We start from the raw sequence: 23529 nt of genomic DNA on the forward strand, positions 1-23529 counted from the left end.
TTTTAAAGCATTTTTTAGAATTTTGCATGTTTTTCCTAATATCTAATACCCTGCAGTTTGTTCTACCATTTACTCTCAATATTTTTACTTTAAACCTCGGGTCTTTTCGTCCAATTTTCACGCCCAAAGAGAAGTATACTATATAAGAGATCTGATTTAATGTCAAAAGTATAGTGTTTTTGATACAGAAAATGCAAAAATATGAAACAGTCTTTAGAGCATAAGGACACTCAAAATTTAGAATTAGAAGTATCAGGATTGGAAGAATTAGAAGTATCAGGAGTGCAAGAATTAGAAGCATTAGGAGTGGGAGAATTAGAGGTATTAGGAGTGGAAGAATTAGAAGTATTAGGAGTGGAAGAATTAGAAGTATCAGCAGTGGAAGAATTAGAAGTATCAGGAGTGGAAGAATTAGAAGTGTCAGGAGTGGAAGAATTATAAGTATTAGGAGTGGAAGAATTAGAAGTATCAGGAGTGGAAGAATTAGAAGTATCAAGAGTGGAAGAATTAGAAGTATCAGGGGTGGAAGAATTAGAAGTATTAGCTGTGGAAGAATTAAAAGTATCAGGAGTGAAAGAATTAGAAGTATCAGGAGTGGAAGAATTATAAATATTAGCAGTGGAAGAATAAGAAGTATCAGGAGTGGAAGAATTAGAAGTATTAGGAGTGGAAGAATTAGAAGTATCAGCAGTGGAAGAATTAGAAGTATAAGATTGGAAAACGTAGAAGTATTATGAGAAACAAACACATACACATATAAAATCTTAAGTCTTAACATGCAAATTGAAATAAAACTAAATCTTTTTGTTTATCAAAAACTGTGTTTATTGTTGAATGTTTCTTGAGTAAGTCTATGCAATGAAAATCTCTTTCTGTGTCCAGCACTCCATCTCAGAAATGATATAAATATGATGCTAATGAAGAACTGATTGCTCTGTGATGCTCTATGCTCTGAAAGCCTGGTTGATATTTGCACATTTCTCATAAACTGCGAACTGGGATAGAAAAAAAGAGTAACAATTTAGAATACGAAAACATGGATACACTCGTCATACACTCGCCATACATTCGTCATACATTCACTAAACTTTCGTCATACATTTGCATCATAAATTTGTTACACAAACCTTATACATTTATAATTCAACCGTCACCTATTCGCTATAGACACTTCCCATACCTTCAACATACACTCGTTATATATTTTAAAAAAATATTTGTCTATTTAAATAAGTTGGCTGATCCTTAATACAATAGTGAATATGAATAATTACACACACTGGTTAGAAAACTTTGTTCATTTCAATCCCGCATGACTGAGAGAGGTGAAAGGTTGAGGAAGTGACGTAGTGTTAGGGGTGGGAGCAAACGTTCATAAAAACTATTTTTAGATACTTTTTTTTATAACATTGGATCTTATTGAAAGTAATATTTGGAATCCAATTATTTATTTAAAACTTATTTGTTATATATGTCCTCAGAAATGTATTTCTATCTACTTGCCTTACTATGTTATAAAACCTTTTCAAATTGGTGGACTCAGAAATATATTACATAACTGTTATAATTTTATAAAGTGTGGGGTTATCTATATAGATATAATTCTCTTCATGGCTTAATAGTTTGGACACCAAGAAGTAATGGAAAGATCATTCTTTTATTTCTGCAAGTCGGACTTAAGTTACCCCACGTTAAAAAGCGAAAAAAAAAAGAAGGGGGGGGGGGTGGAACAAGTAATATTCACCCGTCACTAAACAGCAAGGTCGGACTTAACCATTGTTGGGCCCTATTCGAAATGGATTTCGCGGGACCGAGTTTGGGTAGGGATACGGAGAATAACTGAAAGTTAAGAGTTTGTATTAGAAAATAAATTCGTCCTTGCATTTTATTCATTCTGTACAGAATTACTTTACGAGCCTTGCGTGTAGCGAAGTCATACAGTAAATCATAAAAATTCTGTTTCCTACATAAATCAAATATTTCAATCTATCTACGAAAATTGTTGACCTCAAGTGATTCTTCATAAGGTTGAGGCGCGAGAAGCTTCTTTCACCAAATTCCACAATTACGAGTATTGCATTATGCCGTTTTTTTTTTTAATCGCACGTATGATTGGCGTTTTCCATATTGAATGAGATCCCAAAATGGCATATATTTCATGAGATTTGTATGAGTTTTCAAAAGATTTTAATAATCTCCGAAGATTTCCAGGACTTTTTCGTATATTTTGCAATTTAAGGAGCTCCTTGTAAATCAGGAGGCCGCTGGAAATCTGTTAGAAGTTATAAAATGGTTCAGTTTAATAGTTTACACCTAGAATTAGCGCAGGACATATGAAAGTGCGGGGCCCACTGCTTCCGCATAGGTTGCAATGGCCTAAGGCCGCACCCCTAAATAGAGGCGTATGCCACGCCGCGGGTAGACTAGTTTTATATTTCATTCTATTACTTTGTAATGCAAACAATGTGGCTGCCTGGTCGTGCGGTTTGCGCGCTGGACTGTCGTTCGGACTTATCGATGGTCCCGGGTTCAAACCCTGCCCGCTCCCATCCCCCGCCGTCCTGCGGGAGGTTTGGACTAGGAAGTAATTATCTTCAACTCTGAAGGAACATCCGAAATAAGTAAAACATTTTACAAACATTTTACAAACAACTATTACTTACTTCATCAATAATACCAACAAAGTGATTGTTGGCGCCTCTACCAAGCTGGATACCGCATTTATTGGTAGCAATGTGAACTGGAAACAAACACGGAACATAAAATCAGTTTATTATTATTATTTTTTTTTTTACAGTTTCCTTTTTTGACGCTAAATCTAAATCTAAATTAGTAGTTCTGTTTGTTTGTTGAGATATTATTAAGGTTTGAGAAAGTTACCTCCTCCTGTCTTGCCAACTCTGCCGAAGTCAACTGTCCTGACTACAGTGTTTGCTGTGTTCACTTCATATAGTTTACCGTACACGGAAGTGTCGCTATAGACAACAGTCATCTCCAGGAGGTTGCTGGGATTCTGTATTCATGAAATAAAAAAATATACATTGAAACATTTTGGTATAATCAATGGCATTTCAGAACTAGATGTATGTTTAACCCACCGGCTACTCCGGGTGGTGCGTCCTGATTTATGAATCTCTCTTGCTCTTAATTCTACACGCCCTTGTCTTTTTTATTTTCTTTTACATATTTCTTTAAATGAACGTTTTGTTCACTGCAACTGAAACTGACTGAAGAGTCCCGACACCCTACTGGGTTTGTTGGCTTCACTTATAGTATCATGGTATTAAAGGACATCTTTTCTGTAATTCTTCATCTTTTTATCAAACCAGGTTTTTTTGTTGATGATCTGAAGGATCTCTTGCTTAGGTGTTATGACATGATTAGGAATTAGTTATTTGTTTCGGGAATAAGGGGAAAGTTTTAATTAGCGACAAGTGACGTGACAGATCTTTTAAAAATAAGAACGATCTAAGCGACGCTAAAAGGAAGACGCTTCTTGTAGAGTAGTAGACTTGATTACAATAGAATAGATACAGATTTACGGACATAGCTGACATCGGACGATTCCCTTCTTGATTATTAAATATCGTTATTTAACAACATCAGCGTCGACTACATATTTGATTGTTTCGCGGAAGCTTAACAACGTGGCTACCCCAGACTCAGAGCTCACTGGCATCAACATCCAGAAGGATAGAAGCCCTCTGTTAGGAGGAGGCAGAAGTTAACGTCATCGGCCTAGTCTGCAACTAGACCCTGATTATACAGCCACGTCAGCGAAGGAAAGCCAGTGAGATCCTGGACTCGTAGACCTAGGAGGTAACGAAATATTGATCTAGATCTACATTTGTAATTTGTAAACGCCCATACGTTGGGGCATTGTATTGAAGCCTGTAGTTAGGGTTCGAGAAGGCTACAGTTTGTGGAAGGGAAGAAAACCGTCCTGTCAAAGCCGTAATGAAGAGATACCGCCTGCCCGGCATCTTGAGAACGAACGTGAAGGTCACCTCTGCAAGGCCAAGATCGACCGTTGAGGTCACGCCCGCCAAGGAACTTTTGACGTAGGAGCCATCTTACTGCCTACGGCACTTAAGTACAGTAGTGCTAATTTGATCTACGTCTCGGCTGAATCTGGGCTACACGTTAGATAGCCAGATAGCCGGTATTTTAGCACTGGACTTTGACTTTGTCGCTGTGCCAACGGTTGGACCGTTCCAGTTTCACTTTGGACAGACGACCACCTGGAACCACCGTACCTGCCTTGGAACCAGCAACCGGAACCAGACTCTGCGCCACCGACGAACCGGAGCCAGACGACAGATCACCGTGAACCAGAACCAGACGCCGGACCACCGAAGAACCGGAGCCGTTGCAGACCAGTACCGGAGGACCTTGGAGAGCCGAAACGTTCGCTGTCCTTATCTCACCGCTAGTGAAGACATCGCCGTGAGCCTTGCCGCCGGGACAGACATTAGCGTAGGAATAGTGGACCCGAGACTGACTGTGGAGTTATCGCCGCTTCTTAGACAGATAAGTCAAGTGTTATTTAACTACTTTCTCCTTAGAATAATTAGAGTCTGTAGGGAAGTGACCACTCGCTAGATTATCACTACCAGGTTAAATCGTGGTGGATTGGGGATATCCTTAAAATTAGGTGTAATCTAGCAAGAGGTCCAGATATACGTTTAGCTGTTAATTCGTCCTGTGTGTGAATGTGGATCATTTAGTTAAGCATTTTTTTTTTTTTGTAGTAACGTTGTGTATTAATTGGTTGTAATACTCCCGTCTTAAGTCTTACTGTCAGACGAAAGTCTCATTCAGTAGAACTAGATCTATAGTTTGGTGTTTATCATATTTAAGTTTATTTTCATAGTTTATTTGTATGAGTAAGTTATATCCACTCCTGGCTGTGAAAGCAGGTAAGAAGTAACTAAGATCTAGCGTAATCTAGACTAGATCTGGGGAACATTTGAGGTGAAGCCTGATTGCCCATTTGGAATTTTAGTATTTGAAAATAGACAGGTTGGTCTATTTACCGGCGACTCGTGTTGAGTAACACGTAGTCGGTTGAGTGTGCGTGTGTCGCACAGCGTATTCAGTCGGGTCAAAGGGTAGCTTACACACTGGTACCAAGGATACTAAGTGTATCTTGGAAAGTACAGAAGTTAGTATAAGTCGGAGTTGGTAGTCTAGACGCCGAGGGTAGAGTGACAAATTTAATTTATTTGAATAAAGAGGTATTAGGAAGGCGAGGAGCGAGGTTACGCTCAAAAGGTCATTTGATTTATAGAACATAGGTAATAGAAGCTATTAGGCCTATGTGTAAGATAATTTAAATAAAAAGCGAGGTAAAGTAACATAAAGGTAATATGGCAGCTACTTCAGGTTACGACCTGGAAGAATTTAGAAAAAAGCTAATTCATGAAGCCAAGACAGAACTAGAACTGCGCGGCAAAGAACTAACTGCGTATGTACAGCAGATGGTGGCGGCAGAAGCAGAACGCTTGGAGAGAGAGAAAGCTAGAGGCAGAGAAAAGGAAAAAGAAGAAGCAGATCGCATAGAGCGGGAAAAGGTTAGAGAGACAGAAAAGTTGGAGAGGGAAAAGGTTAGAGAGGCAGAAAAGTTAGAGAGGGAAAAGGTTAGAGAGGCGGAACGTGTAGAGAGGGAGAAGAAAGAAGAGGCGGACAGAAAAGTGAGGATTCAAGTAGAACAGATGAGGATAGAGGCTGGTGTAAGTGTGCCCACCGAAGGGAACAGCAACAATAGTGCCAACATAGAAAGCCATAGTAGCGCCGCATGGATGAAAAAGAAAATCCAACCTTTTGCAGAAGACAAGGACGACATCGGCGACTATCTGAAACGCTTTGAAATTAAACTTGCAAAGTTTAATGTCCAGGAGAAGGAGTGGTCCGAAATCTTGTTGGACTTCGTACATGGGAAAGCCCTCACGATTTGCCAAAACCACGACCACTCTATGCAAAACAGCTATCAGGTGCTAAAGAAGGAACTGCTAAACGCATACGGACACAACGCGGAAACATTCCGAAAGAAGTATTACGAAAACACTCCATCCAGCCAAGTTGATCCGCAAACAACCATCAACTCAGAGAAGGACTTCTTCACTAAATGGCTCGCATTCGAGAATGTAGAGAACACCTACGAGGGGTTGAAGAACTTCATTCTGATTGATAACTTTATCAATAAGTGCGACCCTCAGCTACAGTCCTTTGTAAAAGAAAGAAACCCTAAGGTAATTGAAGACTTGGTAGAAATTATTAGGATCTTTAAGAATGCTTACCCAAACAATCCACTTTCAGTTAGCGACCACAAAAAAGTCATTGACCTGGTAAATTATGTAAAGAGAAATGATGGTAATGATAGGGATTATGGTAGGAGAAATGATAGGTCCAGGGAACGTGGGAACAATGGTCGGGATAGTTATGAGGGCATAAAGGATAGATCCTGGGAAAATGAAAACAATGGCAGGGAAAGTTATGATAGGAGAATAGATAGACCTAAAGCGGGTGATAGAAACCTTAGGGATGTTACATGTTTTAACTGTCAGGAAAAGGGACACATGGCATACCAATGTAGGAAACATAGAGGGAATGGAGCTGGCAATGGGAATACACAGGGTAATAGTGGCACTAGTGATAGGAGAGGTAATCAAGGAAACCGTAGACAAGAGAGGGATAATCGGCCACCGGATAGGGTTAATTTTGTAAGGAGCATCCAAGACAGGGATCGTGATAGTGGACATAGTGAACCAGATGAAGAAATTAATTACGTTGATTGTGGGGAAGATAGATTTAAATTATATCCAGGCATGATAAATAATAAACAGGTAAATGTGATCCGGGACACAGCTAGCAGTACACTCGCAGTTCGAGGGGGATTAGTGAAATCTGAGGATTATTTAGGCTATACCAAATCAGTCAGATTGGCAGACGGCGCAGTCAAGAGATTCGAAGCATGCAAAGTGTTCCTTCGATCTCCATTGTACACAGGGTATTGCGAAGGGGTAGCCATGCCGAGGTTATCTAGAGATGTTTTACTTGGAAATGTAGCAGGTGTCAGAGCCGCTTCTGACAAACAGGTTAGAAGTTGGAAAAGCAGGTATGGCAACAAGAAGCGAAACAAACCTAGAAAGGACATAATTTGTTTTAACTGCCATAAACATGGGCACATCGCTAAAGACTGTTGGAGTAGGGCAGAACAGTCTGAACAGAAGGTTGCGAGTTCGGATAGGAGGCACAGGTCTGTGTCCGACAGTAATGGTAGAAGAGATGACTGTGGTAGCGGTAATCGCAAGTCATACCGAGGTAGAAGGCCACACGCGGGCTTTAGTGGAGTAAGAAGAGATGTAAACTCCAGTTGGAGAGAACAAATGTATGAGTCGTGTAGATAGCCTGTGAAACATAGCACTATGAGACCGTAGTGTGTAAATAAGTTGGATTTTATTTAAATTGTTTATTCTTAATTAATTGACCTAACTAGTAGTCATAACTAGACGGGTAGTAGGTTGTGTTAAGGTATCTTTGAATAGGATATTTATGTTATAATGTATATGCGATTGCGTTATTATTAGATTAGCTCATGTTGGTTATTGATTTCGGGTAGTATGTATGAATTGTATGTATGTTTGTATGAATAGAAAGGGCATTTATAAGGCGAGGATGTAGTTACATCACGAAAAAGTAAGTTTTATAATTTATTCTTTGTATTTGATCATGATCATACATCAGTAAAGAATTAGGTCGTGTGGGGACAAGTAAGTGGAGAGAGGAAATAAAATACACTTGTAAATGCCCGAAAGAACGTTACGTGTATAGTGGGAGGATGAGTATTGATAACTGTCAATTTGTCATATTAGGTAAAAGGTCTGTCCTGACGTGTGAGGGAAAATGGTGTAACCTCAAGAACGTGATTTGATGAAGTATAGATAGACACACCTATAGTGTCAGCGCAAACGAACTATGTCTGCGGTCACATATGGCACATCACATTGGACAATATCACTTAGTGACACTTGAGGGAAATATGTATTCAGAGGAACTTGATTGTGGACACAGGAAGAGAAGTTGAAACCGCAATCAAGACACAAGTTGTGTTGTCTTTTATGTTTCCCTACATTTTGGCCCTTGCACATTGTAAGACAAAGACAGTAGATTAAAAAATTGACAGGCAATTTTTTTTAGCGGGAGGGGGAGGAGTTGTTATGATATGATTAGGAATTAGTTATTTGTTTCGGGAATAAGGGGAAAGTTTTAATTAGCGACAAGTGACGTGACAGATCTTTTAAAAATAAGAACGATCTAAGCGACGCTAAAAGGAAGACGCTTCTTGTAGAGTAGTAGACTTGATTACAATAGAATAGATACAGATTTACGGACATAGCTGACATCGGACGATTCCCTTCTTGATTATTAAATATCGTTATTTAACAACATCAGCGTCGACTACATATTTGATTGTTTCGGCCTTTCGCCGGTGTTACTGAATTAGTTGAGTTCAGCGTTACTTCCAGTCAGATCTACACTAGACAGATTGCCAAGAATCAACACCGCGGGGAAGCTTAACAAGGAAACTGTAAGCATTACCCCCCTGCTGCTTTGCACTGCTGGTCATGCTGTTTTGTTAAATAGGGTCTGTCTGATGGGAATGCGGTTGGGGAGTTCTTAAAAAAAAAAAGATCTTTGAAAGTTTCTAAAACAGACAGGGCTGTTTCTGCAATGTTGTGTGATGTGTAATTTTACTTTATTTATAAAAGTGGATTACCGCCTATACAAATTCACTTCATCTGAACAAGAAGATTATATTATTAACTTATTATCGGATTTCCAGAGCACAAGCGTAAAACTACAAAAAGCTGTTTTATATGTTCTTTGTTGTATGTATAGTTCACAGTGATACTCATTCGGCCATAAATGTGAACACTACTTTATTGTTGTTTACCGATTGGCGTTACAACATTTAACTACAAATGGATCATTTCCTTATTTCCTTGCCCGTAAAAAATAAAAATATTGCAAAATGAACGATACACAAGGGATGCGTTCTACTTACGACATTGCTGATGGTGGCTGATGTCTCCACTGTGACTCTCTCAGTGGTCAAGAATGTGGCTGTCACAACGTAGCTGTTGGCGCTTGATTGGTAGACTGTGAATTTGATGGTGTCTGGACACAGGGAGCAGTAGCTGTTAGACAGGATATCGTAGGTTTTACCATCTTGACCGCCCTGAAAAACAAAGAAATAAATTAGAGCATTTCCGGAAAAGGAACTACATACGTCTTCGTAGTGTGCATGGCTACCGTGCGGACCCTTTGTTTTCTAAGATACTATATATACATAATGGTTCCTGAATGACTTAAGGTCACATAGTATTTGAATATTTTGAACATTTTGAAATGAAGCTACATTCGGTTACAAAGTTTTTATGATATTCTATTTTTTTATTGTAGGCCAGGATACCTAATATAATAATGAAAAGATAATTTCCTAGTAGTTCTCTGCTTTTAAACATGTGTTATTACAAGTTATGTATCACACTTTGGCTGATTGATTTGATATTTAAAATACATATCGGCGTAAGCGAATTCATCAAGATCAGATTAATCACTTTAATAGCTAGGCTGCATCGATTTACCAACATGTTCGCTTTTTAGAAATATTTTGTTTGTTTCTAAGACCATCGTATAAAGGAGCAAAAAGTTAACTGCCTAGGTTTGAATTTCTCGAGATTTCTAATTTTTTGGGGTAATTAACCCTCAGAAGTGAGATTTTTGTCGTTGTTAGGGGTTGAGCAAGTGAACCTGTTCTACAGTACAACGGACTCACATAAAATAAGAGAGTCATTTATTGCTGACAAGTTCCGTAATCGGACTATTGAAGATGACAATATAAGAGTCTTCGGAGTGAATGTCCAAAAATAAATTTCAGTTTTCCAAAGCACAATGAAATTAAATGTCCACAGTAATGTGTACGTCATCAGAAAGTCTTAGACATCTCTAATGTATGACATCTTTAGTGTATGACAACTTTAATGTATGACATCTCTAATACATGACATCTCTAATGCATGACATCTCTAATGTATGGCATCTTTAGTGTATGACAACTTTAATGTATGACATCTTTAATGCATGACATCTCCAATGTATGACATCTCTAATGTATGACATCTTTAGTGTATGACATCTTTAGTTTATGACATCTTTAATGTATGACATCTCTAATGCATGACATCTCTAATGTATGGCATCTCTAATGTATGACATCTCTATATATATTTGTGGAGGCAGACTGTTTGGGCGCCTATCTCTCCACGACACAAGTCTATAAACTATTCGCGCCTTTCTCTTAGAGAAAAAGGAAAACAATCATTATGGTTGTGCTGGTTGCTGACCGCCGAACAAAAGCTCGGAACCAAACTACATCATCAGATCCATTGTTAAAGGACTCTAATGGGGTAAACTTGGGGCTTACTTTTCAATAGGATTTAAACTAATCTAAACACATATAAAATATCCACAACACTAAACTACTTAGTAACATTTTTTTCTAAAAGAGGACAAAAACTCTCTAAAAGATGTGAAAAAAAGTTAAATCTCCATTATGGATCAGCAATACAAAATTATCTTATCCTCTTTCTTATTTTACTAACCTGGAGGCTGAACCTGACTCTGAAGGCAGTGTCGATGCCCATATCTTTGTTGTTAAAAAAGTAGTAGTATAAATAAGGGCTGACCATGGCGGCGGTGAAGGTCAAGGCGTTGTTGGTCAGCAGAACTTCCTGTTGGGTGGTAGCGATGTCAATGTTGGTGCCAGCCCTCTCACTGAAAACAGCTTTAGAACCGCTGTTGTAGGTTGCAAGGAAGTTAGCGTTACAGGTGTTATTTGTGGCTGGAAAAAAATATTTATTTACAAATGGACCTAATTAACGTTTCATTAATAGTTAACTAGTCGTTAATCAAAACAAGAAATCACCTCTAAGAACTGTATATGTATGTCTGCCAAGTAATGAGCGAAATATCAATGACCATATTAATGTAGTGACGACGTGATTATAGCCAAAAGTAAGTATATGTTCTTACGTTCAAAGGCTCTTTCGTTGACCACAGCACTACAGGCTTTCGCATCGTCTCTGACCAGGGAGCACACAGTTTGACTCCAAGTGGTGCCTGTAGCGACACTCATGGAATATCCGTTAAATTGGTATCTGAAAGTATACAATGTGAGAACCCCTTAACTTACACAAGAATCTTCTCATGCACAGCGAGAAATTAAAAAAAAAAAATACTAACAACTTAATATTGAGTAAGTAAAGGACAGTTTAAAATGTAAATAAAACAATAATCTTCCAATCCAATAAAATCTAATTACCATACATTTTTCAGTATATGACTAAACAAATTTTTGTATCCATAGCTCTTTTGAAAGTAAAAAAAAATTAGTACATGCGATTATTTTTTAAAATTTCAATGAGTTAATTTTTTACTATTAGTTAATGCATAACTAGGATGTCATGTGGCCAGCACCACGACCTTTCCGTTATCGTTAACTATGGTCATTAAGCCAATAAAGTAAAAAAAAAGTTCCCTTTTCAGACCTTGTGGTCTATAGTGCAGATGATGTGAAGGTCATCTGTTTCTGCGTCCTACAGTTTACGAGGGTGTCATGTGGCCAGCACAACGACCAACTGCCTTAACTTTCCCCAACTAATGTCAGGTACCCATTAGCGCTGGGTGAACCAGCCTTCACCAGGATTCGGACCCCCGGCTCGGAAGTCAAGCGCTTTACCGCTCCACCACCGCGCCTCCATGAAACCGATAGTTCTGGGGTAAACTCTGTGACGTAATGGGAAAAAAATACCTACGAAATAAGATGTCCCTCTTACGCCCTCTCCCCTAAACGCAGTTATAAATATTATTATAAAGTTGTCTCCTTCTACTAAAACACTATATCCTGGTCTTAATATGTACATGTATAAGCTGGCTGGACAACGTGCACAAATGGACCCCGACTCTCTCTAAGAACAAACGCTGACCGAGAAAAGTGGAGGGATTCAGTTACGCGACCTGTTACAGCAGCTCTAGGATGAAAGTCATGGGGCAGATAATGAAACAAGTATATAACAAGTACAGCAGGTTTGTGTTAATTGGCTTAATGTGTTGTTTTTTTTAGAAAGACCAACATTTCCTGTGGAGCAAAACATAAATTAAAAATGTGAACCCTCCATCATGATTTAAACACAAAATCTTTTGCTTCATGTGCCAGCAAAGATGATACACATTTCTCCGTTACATAGCCTCCTTTAGTCACGAAGCGCCTAATAGCCGTCCTCTACAAAATTCGATACATGCCTATGCGTAATCTATACACAGTACGATGCCGCCTACGCAAAAGTTCCCCTCTCCAAGTAGATCAAGTGTCCAAAGGAAATCCAGGTGTGGATACATCGGGACAAGCTTTCCAGCCTTAACGGGGCGCCCGGGCAGAAACGGTCAATGATGAGAGACGACTAGGCCAAGGGTAGAAAAACAAAAGTACCGTGGGAGTGCGTAAGGGGCGCCAAAGCGTTCCCGTTGCACTGTGCCGGGTGATAGCTCTATTGACTCTGTCAACAGTCCATGCGCCGTTCCTCAAGGAGCCTACTGAAATTCTTGTTCAGTCAGGCTGGTTAGTGGGAGCTCTTGCAGGCCCAGAGTTCCATAAGCCTTGGTCCAACTATTAATGACAGATAAAAAGGGTGCGGATAAAGTTTGGGATCAGCGGCGTCGCAGTTTTTGCCAGGGTGTCCCTCAAGCCACCTAAGGTCTTCGGCTCTTGATTTTTCCTCAGGGCTGATTTCGCAACGGTTACTCATAGTGGGTCTTAATTTTTTTCTCAAATAATAATAATAAACTCTAGACCTATGTAGGCTGTGATAGTAATGCAATTATATTTTCAATGAATAAAATTACAAATAAAAGAATAAAAGAAATTTTAATATTTTTCAATTTCTTTTCTAGACATTTATATAATAAATTTTGTTGACTACTCACTTGCAGGGGTTACCGTAGACGTCAGGGGCGTAGCCATTGCAGTTGGGAAGACCTAGAAATATGAAAATATTTTCAAAAGCCTATATAAAACAGTGAGTGCGCTTTGCAATATTCTGATATATATATAAAGAGAGGGAGAGTTAGAGAGATATGAATCCAATTACTTGAATTAAAAAATAAACAATTTTAACGAGGCATTCATTAGAGTGTTTTTCTTTTAAATCTGCTGTACTCTGTATGTTTTTGTTGGTGCCATCATACTTAGTATACTTACCTACATTTCTGTTGACGTCACACTCGAATCTACCTAGCGCTTCACAGGTGGCATTTTTATTGGTGGTTGGACCGCATCGTCTTGTAACGGAATCGTAGAACTGATCTGTTGAATTGTGGAAAAGAAAGTCAAAAGTTAGAGTCATAAAGCACTAGATGTTACCAAGTAGCTACTTTTAGATGGAAGTAATTCACTTGAACCGTTCAAAAACTAAATAATAAAAGCTTTGGAGGCTGGAATTGACTGTCCGACGTAACAATTTTTGTTCTGTCTTAAAATAAAAAAATAAATCTCTAAAATGTCCTTTCTTCTTTCTATATCTCCAACCCGTCCAAATTGTGTTACTTATTTTTCTTCATATAATGATTATTTACAATCTCTGCTAAAAAAAACTAATAAGTATTTAGAATTTTTTTTACGGTACACCTTGGGGGCGCTGTGGCCGAGCGGTAAAGCGCTAGGCTTCCGAACCGGGGTCCGAATCCTGCTGAAGACTGGGATTTTTAATTTCGGGATCTTTGGGCGCCTCTGAGTGCACCCAGCCGTAACCCAGTTCTAATGGGTATCTGACATTAAGTAAAGGCGGTTGGTCGTTGTGCTGGCCACATGACACAATCGTTTACCGTAGGCCTAAGAAATAGATGACCTTTACATCATCTGCCCAATAGACCTTTAGGTCTGAAAAGGGAACTTTACTTTTTCTATTGAAAATACATTTGTATAGAGCCGTTTTATTAAATCTTGTGTAATTAGTAATTTTATTATATTTATTCTAGTTTTAATATTTTGCATTAAAAAGTTGATATATGTTCACATCTAAACCTCCAAGCGACAAATCTACTTAATACCTTTTCTGCAATTATACTTATCATATAACAAAGATTGATGACATCTCGTTTACGAAAAAAAAAAAAACAAGACTTAGAATCACACTTTGTGTCAGGATTTTGTGATTTTACCATCACAAAAGAGATAGGACACCGATGGCAAAGACAAACAGACACAAACACTCTTTTGTTCCCCTGGCAATCAAATCATTAAATAAGAACAATCTGATATAAATTTTGTCCTATGTAAATTATGAGTGCGTCTGGTGTGAATTTACACTTTGGTTTCTTATATTTATAATGTATTTTGTTTAGTGTAATGCACAAATTGTAAGACAAATTTCCATACAGACAATAAAGATTATCATTATCATTATTAATTAGTGAAGTAAATATTATTTTGCTGATTTGTTGTTACCTAGAGGGCAAATCCTCTCATAGAGTTTACTGTTAAAGCACTCGTAGTATTTGTTACAACATCTGCCACTGGGGTAAGTTGTGTTCTGGTTGGCTGAGCTACAGACAGCTGTAACAGAAATAAATGGTGGAATACAGTAAATAGCATGTACAGCCGGAACAAACACCATGTTTCTTTCATTGCCTTTTAAAAACTCACTACTGCTCTTTTGTGTTGAAATGACATGAGAGTTATCTCCTTGCATTCTATTTTGTTGTGTTATAGGATGGTTTAATGTTCTAAATTTAATTAATTAAAACGTATCTATTAATTAATAAAAGTATGAATGAAATGTAATCTTTCCGTGCAAGGTCGGAATGCAGACACAATACATTTTGGGATCCTCTACAATTAGGCAATTGAGAATCTGTTTAAAGCAATTAAAAAGCAGTTAATTATTCAAGTAGTTTGCGGAACACCTATTCAAACCCAGCGGAACACTAGGGTGTTGGACATGCTGCTTTAATTCAATAAGTGAGGACAAAACTTGTCTCTATCGGAGGGCTGCATAGTATACTATGGTGGGCCGCATAATGTAATATGGTGGGCCGCATGAGGCGACAGCTACCACTTTGATTTGTCAATGTATTGCTTCAGCTAAATGCCTGTCACGAGGAATAGTGATCTATATATTGAATTCTCTTCGTGGCCCAATCATCCCGGACACCACGGGGAAAAAGTCATGAAAAGATAACTCTTTTATTTCTGCAAGTCGGAATAGAGTTACCCCACGTAACTTTCGCGGTGACAGAGAGCGAGGCTCAGAAAAAAAAGAAGGGGGGGGGGGGGGGGGCGGCGTCGTGTTCAGCTCGTTACCATAAAGAATTCCAAAATATGTAAACAAAAAGTGATGGTCTAGTTTGAGAAAATTATGTTTAAAATGCAATTTTTACAAGAGATAATAATCGTACTGAGTTACATATATATATCGCTGATACGTATTTTTTTTCAATGTTCGATTACAATTGATATTTCTATAATAAAGTGGTAAAGTAAGGATATTTAGAACTTTAGCTTGAGTTATTACCTTTGGTACATTTAACAGCATCAACAAAGTTGCAGCCGTCGCCGTCCCAGAAAGTTCCTGCAGGGCAAAGCGCCTTGATGGGTTTCAAGTCTGGCAGGCACCTGTAGTAGGTGTCGCAGTAATCGGGATCAGAGTCGTAGCCGAACCCTGCATTGTATCTGCATTCACTGCAGAGTCCTGATTTAAAAAATAAATAAAGGGTGAATTTTTGACGTGCATATTTAAAATAAATTAATTAATTAATTTAAAATAGTGTATATTATGTGATATTTATTATCTAAAAAAAAACTTTTCTGTAAGGAAGATAACTAAAAAAAAAAAACTATACAAATTAGTATTTAGATCTATCTAGATTGCTACTGCACTTAATTATGACTTTTTTTTTTCAACTTTGATGGTCTAAGGTTCTGATTTCGCAATTTTGGGGTCTTACAAAAATTGGAAATGGAAGCCCCATTATTACGAACTGAGTAAGCCCCCATTTAACTGCCAACCTAGCAACTAGGGAGTATTGGAGCTTTAAGCGCGGATACCCGTCCGAAAAATGATTTTCTGCATTCAGAGCTGCAGAGATATATGATTCAAGCAGGGCACAGCAGATGTCAACATAAGTCAATTATCACATTGGCTTTTTTCCATCAGGCACCTTGTAAGCCATTAGCTCCAAACCTACTTAGACTATTCGTGTGTAAATAAGCTTTCATTGAAATTTAGCGAGATTATTCTGCTCACGTGATTGTCTGATAACTCAAAGGAAATGACTAGGGAGCAAGATCAGGTAAAAAAGGGGAGTGTACCCTTATATATTTATGTTATTACATTATAGCATTACTTATCTCCCTTAAAGCCATTGACTTTTTTTTTTTCAAGATAGGTCCATGAATCTAAATGATTTACAATCAAATACAATTAACGCTGCAGGATTCTAGTACATTATTTATACTGCTGACATAAACACATTATGGTAGAATAAAAATAATATTAAAAATTTGCTAGCATAACATTTCGGACTCCCGGTATGAATAAATGTCTGACACGTGTCAAACGTCATAGGTCACAGCACCAGAAACAATTGTCCAGTTCTCTGGAACCGATTCTTTCAGAAACTTTCAGATTCTTTATGCAGTTTTAGTAGAAGATTTGAAAGGATGGATAGCGCCGCATCATAGGCCGCGTATGTCCCGCGGGCAGTAGTTGAGGTACATGTGATCCTAAGGATGCATTCATTCATTGTGATACTGACTTCTTTTTCATTCTCATTGTCAAAATCGGAAAGTTCAGTTAACCAGAACTTTATATTTGATGAACTGCGAAGTGATGACCTCATGACAGTGTAAAGTCGGTCATTGTCCTATAGAACAACTACATTTAATCATGACATGTTATGTGGTCAAACTTGAAGTTATTTGCCATAATATTTTGCTATAATAGATATTCAGAGGTGGAGGGGATGTGGTGGCTTAGCGGTAAAAGCGTTTGGCATCCGAAGTGAGGGGTCTCGTGATCAAATCCTGGTAAATTCTGGTGATATGAATCTCGGGATTTTACGACGCCCCTGAGTCTACCCAACTCTAATGGCTACCTGTCTACCCCACTCTAATGGCTACCTGTCTACCCCACTCTAATGGCTACCTGTCTACCCCACTCTAATGGCTACCTGTCTACCCCACTCTAATGGCTACCTGTCAGAAAAGTAGAGTCAGTGGATCGTTGTGCTGGCAACATGACACCTTCGTTAATTGTCGGCCATAGAAACAGATAACCTTACATAATCCGTAGCTTAGATCGCAAGGTCTGATGAGGGTAATTCTGATTGGTTTTCAAAATGACATGGTAAAAAAGAAAAAAAGGTCGCCTCTATGTCTTAGATAAAAAAGATTTATGCTTGCAAAGAAATTACTGATAAAGCGGTTGTCCTTTTAGCAAGGTTTTGAAATCTTGCAATCATTTAGCCACCAATGCCTGAGTTGTTTAGTTTTAAAGCTGCAACAGTGACAACAGTGATGACATTGATTTGAAACAAAGTACCTGTATTGTCTCTCGTGGAAAATGTTGGTGCAGCTGTTCTAGGTGCTGGTGTTGTGGTGGTGGAAGTGGAAGTTGTTGTAGTTGTTGTTGTAGTGGTTGGGACAACATTGCAAATGCCATTGATGATTCTGTTGATCTCTCTTGACAGGCCATAGTAAGACTTGGGCAGGTCAGAAATGGTGATGTAATTAGAATCAATAGCTTGCAGTTCTTGTGAATCAAAAGGATTGTTGCTCTAAATACATGAAGAGAGAGAAAAAAATAATTATTTCTTAATAATGCAGTGTTGTAATCTGATAGACTTAGCAGGTTCGTTTTGAGCCAACTCATAGGTAGTCCATGAAGAGATGGAGAGGCTTAACTTTCAAGTAAAACTCTAGGAACATTGCAGTTCTGTCTAATGGTTACACAACGTAGAGTCCATTACAGTCTTCAGCGCACTCCATCAGTGCAGTATGAACATCTAGACTCTACCCAAAATTTAGAAGCGGCCGGAGATGTGAATTATGTGGAATTTGTTAATTTTCCTATTATATGACCGCTACGTATCGTGAGAAAACGACCACTCACATTCATGGCTGATAATACTCGGTCTTTGGTTAGTAGCTCCAGACAGCTAGTACAACTCAAACCAATGTAGCCGTACTATATTCTAAGTAAAAAAAAACTTGAAGAGATTTCCTTTTAAACAAACTTGAATCTAAGTTTAATTATAAATAAATTTAACTTGAAATGAGAGTTATAGATCTAGTTGTAACAAAATGATATTTAAACAAAAATCAAACCCACTACAACAATACACGAACTTCCTGTCTGAAGTCTTTCGCCCCGTCTCAATCAACTACCACCCTCGTTACTTATATAAACATGTGAATTACGCAAGACCACCTGGTGGTTTCATCAGAAACTCTCCAGCCCAAAAAAAAACAGAAAAAAACAACATCCGCGTTTCTTTACTCGTGGTTACCTTAAAAACACACACACATACACTCTATAACAATGGTGTAGTGGTGATGACCAAGAGAGAGAGAGAGAGAAAGAGAGAGAGAGAGAACTATATAAAAAAAAAAGGCAGAGAAAGAACGTGTGTAAAAAGATACATAAGAGTCAGTGATAGTCAGTGAGAGAGTCAGTGAGAGAGTCAGAGAGCATTAAAAAAAACAATATGAAAAAGACCATTTTTTAAAAAAAGACAATATCTCCTTTGTACAACTTATAGAGCGATAGTTTTTCTTTTCATAACTAATAAATATTGGGTAAAGAAAAGATTTTTTAACCCACCACATTCCCCCACCCCTTCCCTTAAGATAAAGAATCCCGGTTAAGCGAATGTATAGATCTACTAGACTTTGTAAAATTCCAATATTAGGATCTAGACTTAGAAGACGATGCGTAAAATGTTACTGAACATTAATTTATTAAACTCTTGAATGAAGAACACGTATAGTTCGTTCAACATTTTCTCGTTTTTTGCCAAATTTTAATTTATTTTTTTTTACTTTGAAAATTTATAACGGTATAATTCGAGTTTTCCCTGAGTTAGTCATTCTTTTCCTAGCAATATTATTATTATAGCTTTTATATAGCGCTACTTTCATGCTTATAGCATGCTCAGAGCTCTTTTGGTCCAATCTCATTTGTGGACCATTTGGGGGGGGGGGGGGGGGTTATCTAGGAGTTGGTTTTCCGTGCTGCCTTTAGGCGCTCAGTAAACACAACTCTGCCGGAGTCTGGTGTCGAACCTCGAGCCCCTTCATAGGTAGCCAAGCCAAGTTCAAGCGTACTTAGCCTCTCGACCACGCTTCCCAGCAATATACAGCAACTGTCAAATTTCTAGGGAAATCTTTAGAGACGTTTTCGATATCAGTATCTGCCCACACACCCAGAAGCTTATAGGTTCCATGAATGTATAAGCTGAATAGAAGTATTGTAAAAAGAGTGATAAGATATTGAGCTAAGAATTTATTAATCATGAAAATGATTTAAAACTAAGAAAAGAAGTGTTTGATGTTTACCTGCATGGCAAGCAGTTTTATGTTCCAGCCCAGAGCTTTGACTCTGTTAGCATCTGCTATGGCTTCATTCCTTCTTGTGGTAGAACTTGACCCCTGGGATGTGATCAGGAAGAGAATGCTGTTGGCATATCTTGGTCTGTCCACAATGTTTCTTAATCCAGAGTATGTCCATGAGCCAGACTGACCAGATACATTTCATGCATAATAAGTTAGTAACATGTATAATTGAAATCATAATTTATAAAGTCGAAATAGTGGATATCAGTAGTGGTACTATGGACTCTTTCAATCGCTAAGCGAATAAAGATCATCTTATAGAAATGACAGGAATGGTTAAGGGATGTTCAAAAACAGAGCAGTTCCCCCCCTGTCTTCGCATCCGTTGTGTCCAAAGGAATGGTCAGTGCCGACATACATTTGAATCAGCAGCGTAGCAGGATCTTTAAGGGTGTAGCTCTGTGTCCTGTGTACTCTGCTTAAGGGTCCCTCGAACTTTAATATATGTATTTATTTTAATAAATTTATTATTGAAACCTTTGATTTTACTTGAAATTGTATATATATATATATATATATACTTAACACTTAAGAGACATCTACTTGTTGCAAACGAAGATTTCAGATATAGGCAGTTCTTTAATTACCCCTTCCCCCTTTTGCTTTGCAAACTCTACCCCCCCCCCCCAAATGTATACATTATAAAACTAATATTTAGAATGCATCTGTCCGATAGGAACTTGAAACACAGAAACCAGGAACATATTTTTTTCCAAAAAAACTTCCAAATTAAGCAAACACTAAGTAATCCTCTACAACTTCTACTCAGGCTCAGGACTAGTCTATAACGTCTGATTTAAGACTTACGTTTGGAAGAGATCTCAACTGATACAAAAAGTTTGGTGCATTGGCCACAGACGTCCAGTAAGGAATGATGTTCAAAGACTCACCAGCGCTGTAACCGTAGGCCCCAACGCTATTGAAAACAAAACAAACAAAATTCAAATTCTTAAAAATGCATACTTTAAAAAACTTTCATCCAAATAGATATCCTAGTCCTTTATCTCTTTCTGTCCCCTTTATCCCTTGATTTCTATTGCACAATTACATAAATGTTGACTTCATGAAATACACATTTAGGCAGTGCTTTTTTTTTTGTAAACAAATAGGTGCCGGTACTCAGTGATGGATTAACTAAAGCACTGCGTTTAGATCAACTGACCTATGGGATTTCAAGACCAAATTATTTGGGAAACTTTTCTTTGAGATACTTGTCTGAATTATTGGGTTTAAAATGAACATAAGTAAACTATTTATAGCACGAAGTACACATCCGCCACTCCACATTTAGTGCAGTTAGACCTACCTGACAGAGGCACTGTTGAGGAGCAGTGAATTGCTGAAGACGGTTCTGAGCTGTTGATCCAGAATGTTAAAGTTTGTTGCAGAGTCTGTGGTGTTGCTGGTGGATCCAGCCCAACGAGCATTCTCGGACTGGTCAATCAAGAAGGACATCTCCATTGGTGGACATGCTGAGAAAAAAAAGGGTAAGTTCAAATACAATTTATCTCCATTTTGGATCTGTTTGAATCAATGGGGGTAAGATGATGTCATATAAAACTGTTCTTTAAAGACAATCTGCACCCAGAAAACCACTGTTACATCAGATTTGAACGAAGTGGTCGTCTCCTTTCCATCTGGACTAAAACAGAAAGATTTAAAAACTCCTTTATCCCACTTTCGGTCAGAGTGTTACAATATCAGCTGTCGTCATCGAGAAGTACATAGAAGTCAAATTCATAAAGCGCTGGTTGTGAATGTGTTTCGTGTCTGAATGTTGTTCGAATTTTTCATCTATATTGTTATTGTACAGTAGTTACGCTGATATTGTCAACTGTGGTAAAACTGAATTTCCATTTGATTGGATCAATAAAATTATCTTATCTAAAGACAATGACCTGTTATTGGCATTGATAACACATATTTTATTTCAAGAGTAATTTGGCATAAGTTAACATAAAAACCAATCAGATGAAATATTCTGCTTCATTAAGATAAAGTACTTTCATTTTTGTATGGTCGATAAATAATATTGCAAACTAATTCTTAAAAGAAAATCAAATTGCTAACTAAATGTTAAAAGAGAATCAAAATTGCTAACTAAAAGTTAAAAGAAAATCAAATAGCAAACTAAAATTAAAAAAAAATGCTAAAGGTTAAAAGAAAATCAAATTGCTAACTAAAAGTTATATGAAAATCAAATTGCTAGCTAAAAGTTAAAAGAAAATCAAATACATTAACATAAACTTACTTTGAGCATAAATGGACAGAATGACACAAGCGACAGTGACTATGTGTAGTAGCTTCATGGTCTTTAGTTATTAACCTGATCACAAAAGATGGACAAGACTTATGAATATTGTTTTATGTAATACACTTGAAAGGCAGTTAAGATTTAGAACAATTTCAATATATTTTCAACATTTCGTAGATAAACGCGAACACACTCAATCAAACAAAATACCTAGACTCGTCTGACTGTGCCTGACGTAGGTCCCCACAGAACCCAGACAATATGTGACAATGTCATGATAGGGTACCTTTTTGACTAGCCGTAGTATCCTTAGGGGGGCTAGTTTTAACTCTACTTTGCAACAAGAGACTTGATGTAAGCCTACTGGTATGTCCCTTATATCGTACGAAAAAAAGCTAAAAGGTTCGAACCTAAACATGTACCATATAACTGTTAAACGACAATCAGTAGGGTAACTTTAGAAACATTTCCGAATGTCCCAATCATAAGATAACATTTTATACATTGCCACCACCTTGTGGATGTATGAAATATATAATCATAGTGTAAAAGTATAATTACCTTTTACTTTAAGTTTGTTTATAAAATATAACTCCACAGGTTACTAGCACAGGTAAGTGAAATGTCTGTTTTAATAAAAGTAAAAAATTCCTGAATTTCGTTTCTTTTTGTTACTAGTTCTTGCAGTTAGTACTCCTTTGAAATAAATCTTTTTTTTTTCTTTTGTTTGACTGTTTTGAGTTCTTAATTCAGTTTCGTTACCTGTTTCTTGATGGGCCAGAGTCAGAGGGGCCTCTTTTTATATCCCTTGTTTTTAGTGTGGAACTGGTGTCATCCTACGCGTTTCACAAATTTCACATGAATCTCTTTATTTGTCTACACCCTTTCGTAGGTGCACGTTTGAGAGGGCAAGGAGGAGGGGCGCGGTTTACTTTCAAACGTCAAAGCCTAATCAGGAAATAAAAGAGATACTCCCCGCATAAAAGAAAATCAAACACTTTAAGCAGACGATTGCCTTTTGAAAACAATACTGAATCAAGCTAACTGGCAATATGATGAACTCTAATCAAATGTTTGCCAGATGAAAAAAAAAAGGTCATTCTAACGTGGCCCAAAAAAAATAAGGATCCAAATTTGGGCATAAAAAAAAATGCAATTTTTATGTTAATTTAATATTTATCATACCAATCTATTTTTAGACTGAGATTTTAAAGGATCACCCTTTCATGACGTCCTCACGGGGAGAGAGAATAAATTGAAGCACGGAAACAGGGGGGAGGGTGAGGGGCAGGCGTTGTGTCGACTTCTACTTCAACAATTGTATTTAAACAAGATTATCAAATCAAAAGCATATATTTAATAATGGTTCCCACGCGAAAACATACAATAGTCTGACTCTCTATCACTAGTCTATCAACACCAGATATTTTTTTTGTTTATAACAAGACATGCCTATAGCCACAGAACTATATATATATATATATATATATATTGATATATACATGAGTCATATGTACGTATATATATATATATATATATGTAT

The 23529-nt window shown here is 37.6% G+C and overlaps 2 protein-coding genes across 2 annotated transcripts; one reads left to right on the forward strand and one right to left on the reverse strand.

Annotated features, from left to right (window-relative positions):
• Nucleotides 1–801: 801 nt before the first annotated feature.
• Nucleotides 802–22774, reverse strand: LOC106064794 (uncharacterized). Its single transcript, XM_056044115.1, has 16 exons — nt 22548–22774; nt 21984–22058; nt 21039–21204; nt 20540–20648; nt 19676–19855; nt 17661–17895; nt 15633–15809; nt 14567–14674; nt 13322–13426; nt 13048–13099; nt 11098–11222; nt 10668–10906; nt 9068–9241; nt 2881–3013; nt 2664–2740; nt 802–995 (listed from the first exon to the last, which is right to left on the reverse strand). Exons 2-16 carry the CDS (start codon nt 22039–22041, stop codon nt 945–947), a joined length of 1989 nt encoding a protein of 662 aa, XP_055900090.1. The 5' UTR covers nt 22042–22058; nt 22548–22774; the 3' UTR covers nt 802–944.
• On the forward strand, nt 5000–7876 carry LOC129928698 (uncharacterized). Its single transcript, XM_056044116.1, has 2 exons — nt 5000–5573; nt 5640–7876. Exons 1-2 carry the CDS (start codon nt 5370–5372, stop codon nt 7407–7409), a joined length of 1974 nt encoding a protein of 657 aa, XP_055900091.1. The 5' UTR covers nt 5000–5369; the 3' UTR covers nt 7410–7876.
• Nucleotides 22775–23529: the final 755 nt, after the last annotated feature.

Source organism: Biomphalaria glabrata, chromosome 10 (assembly GCF_947242115.1).
Source record: "Biomphalaria glabrata chromosome 10, xgBioGlab47.1, whole genome shotgun sequence".
NCBI lineage: Eukaryota > Metazoa > Mollusca > Gastropoda > Planorbidae > Biomphalaria > Biomphalaria glabrata.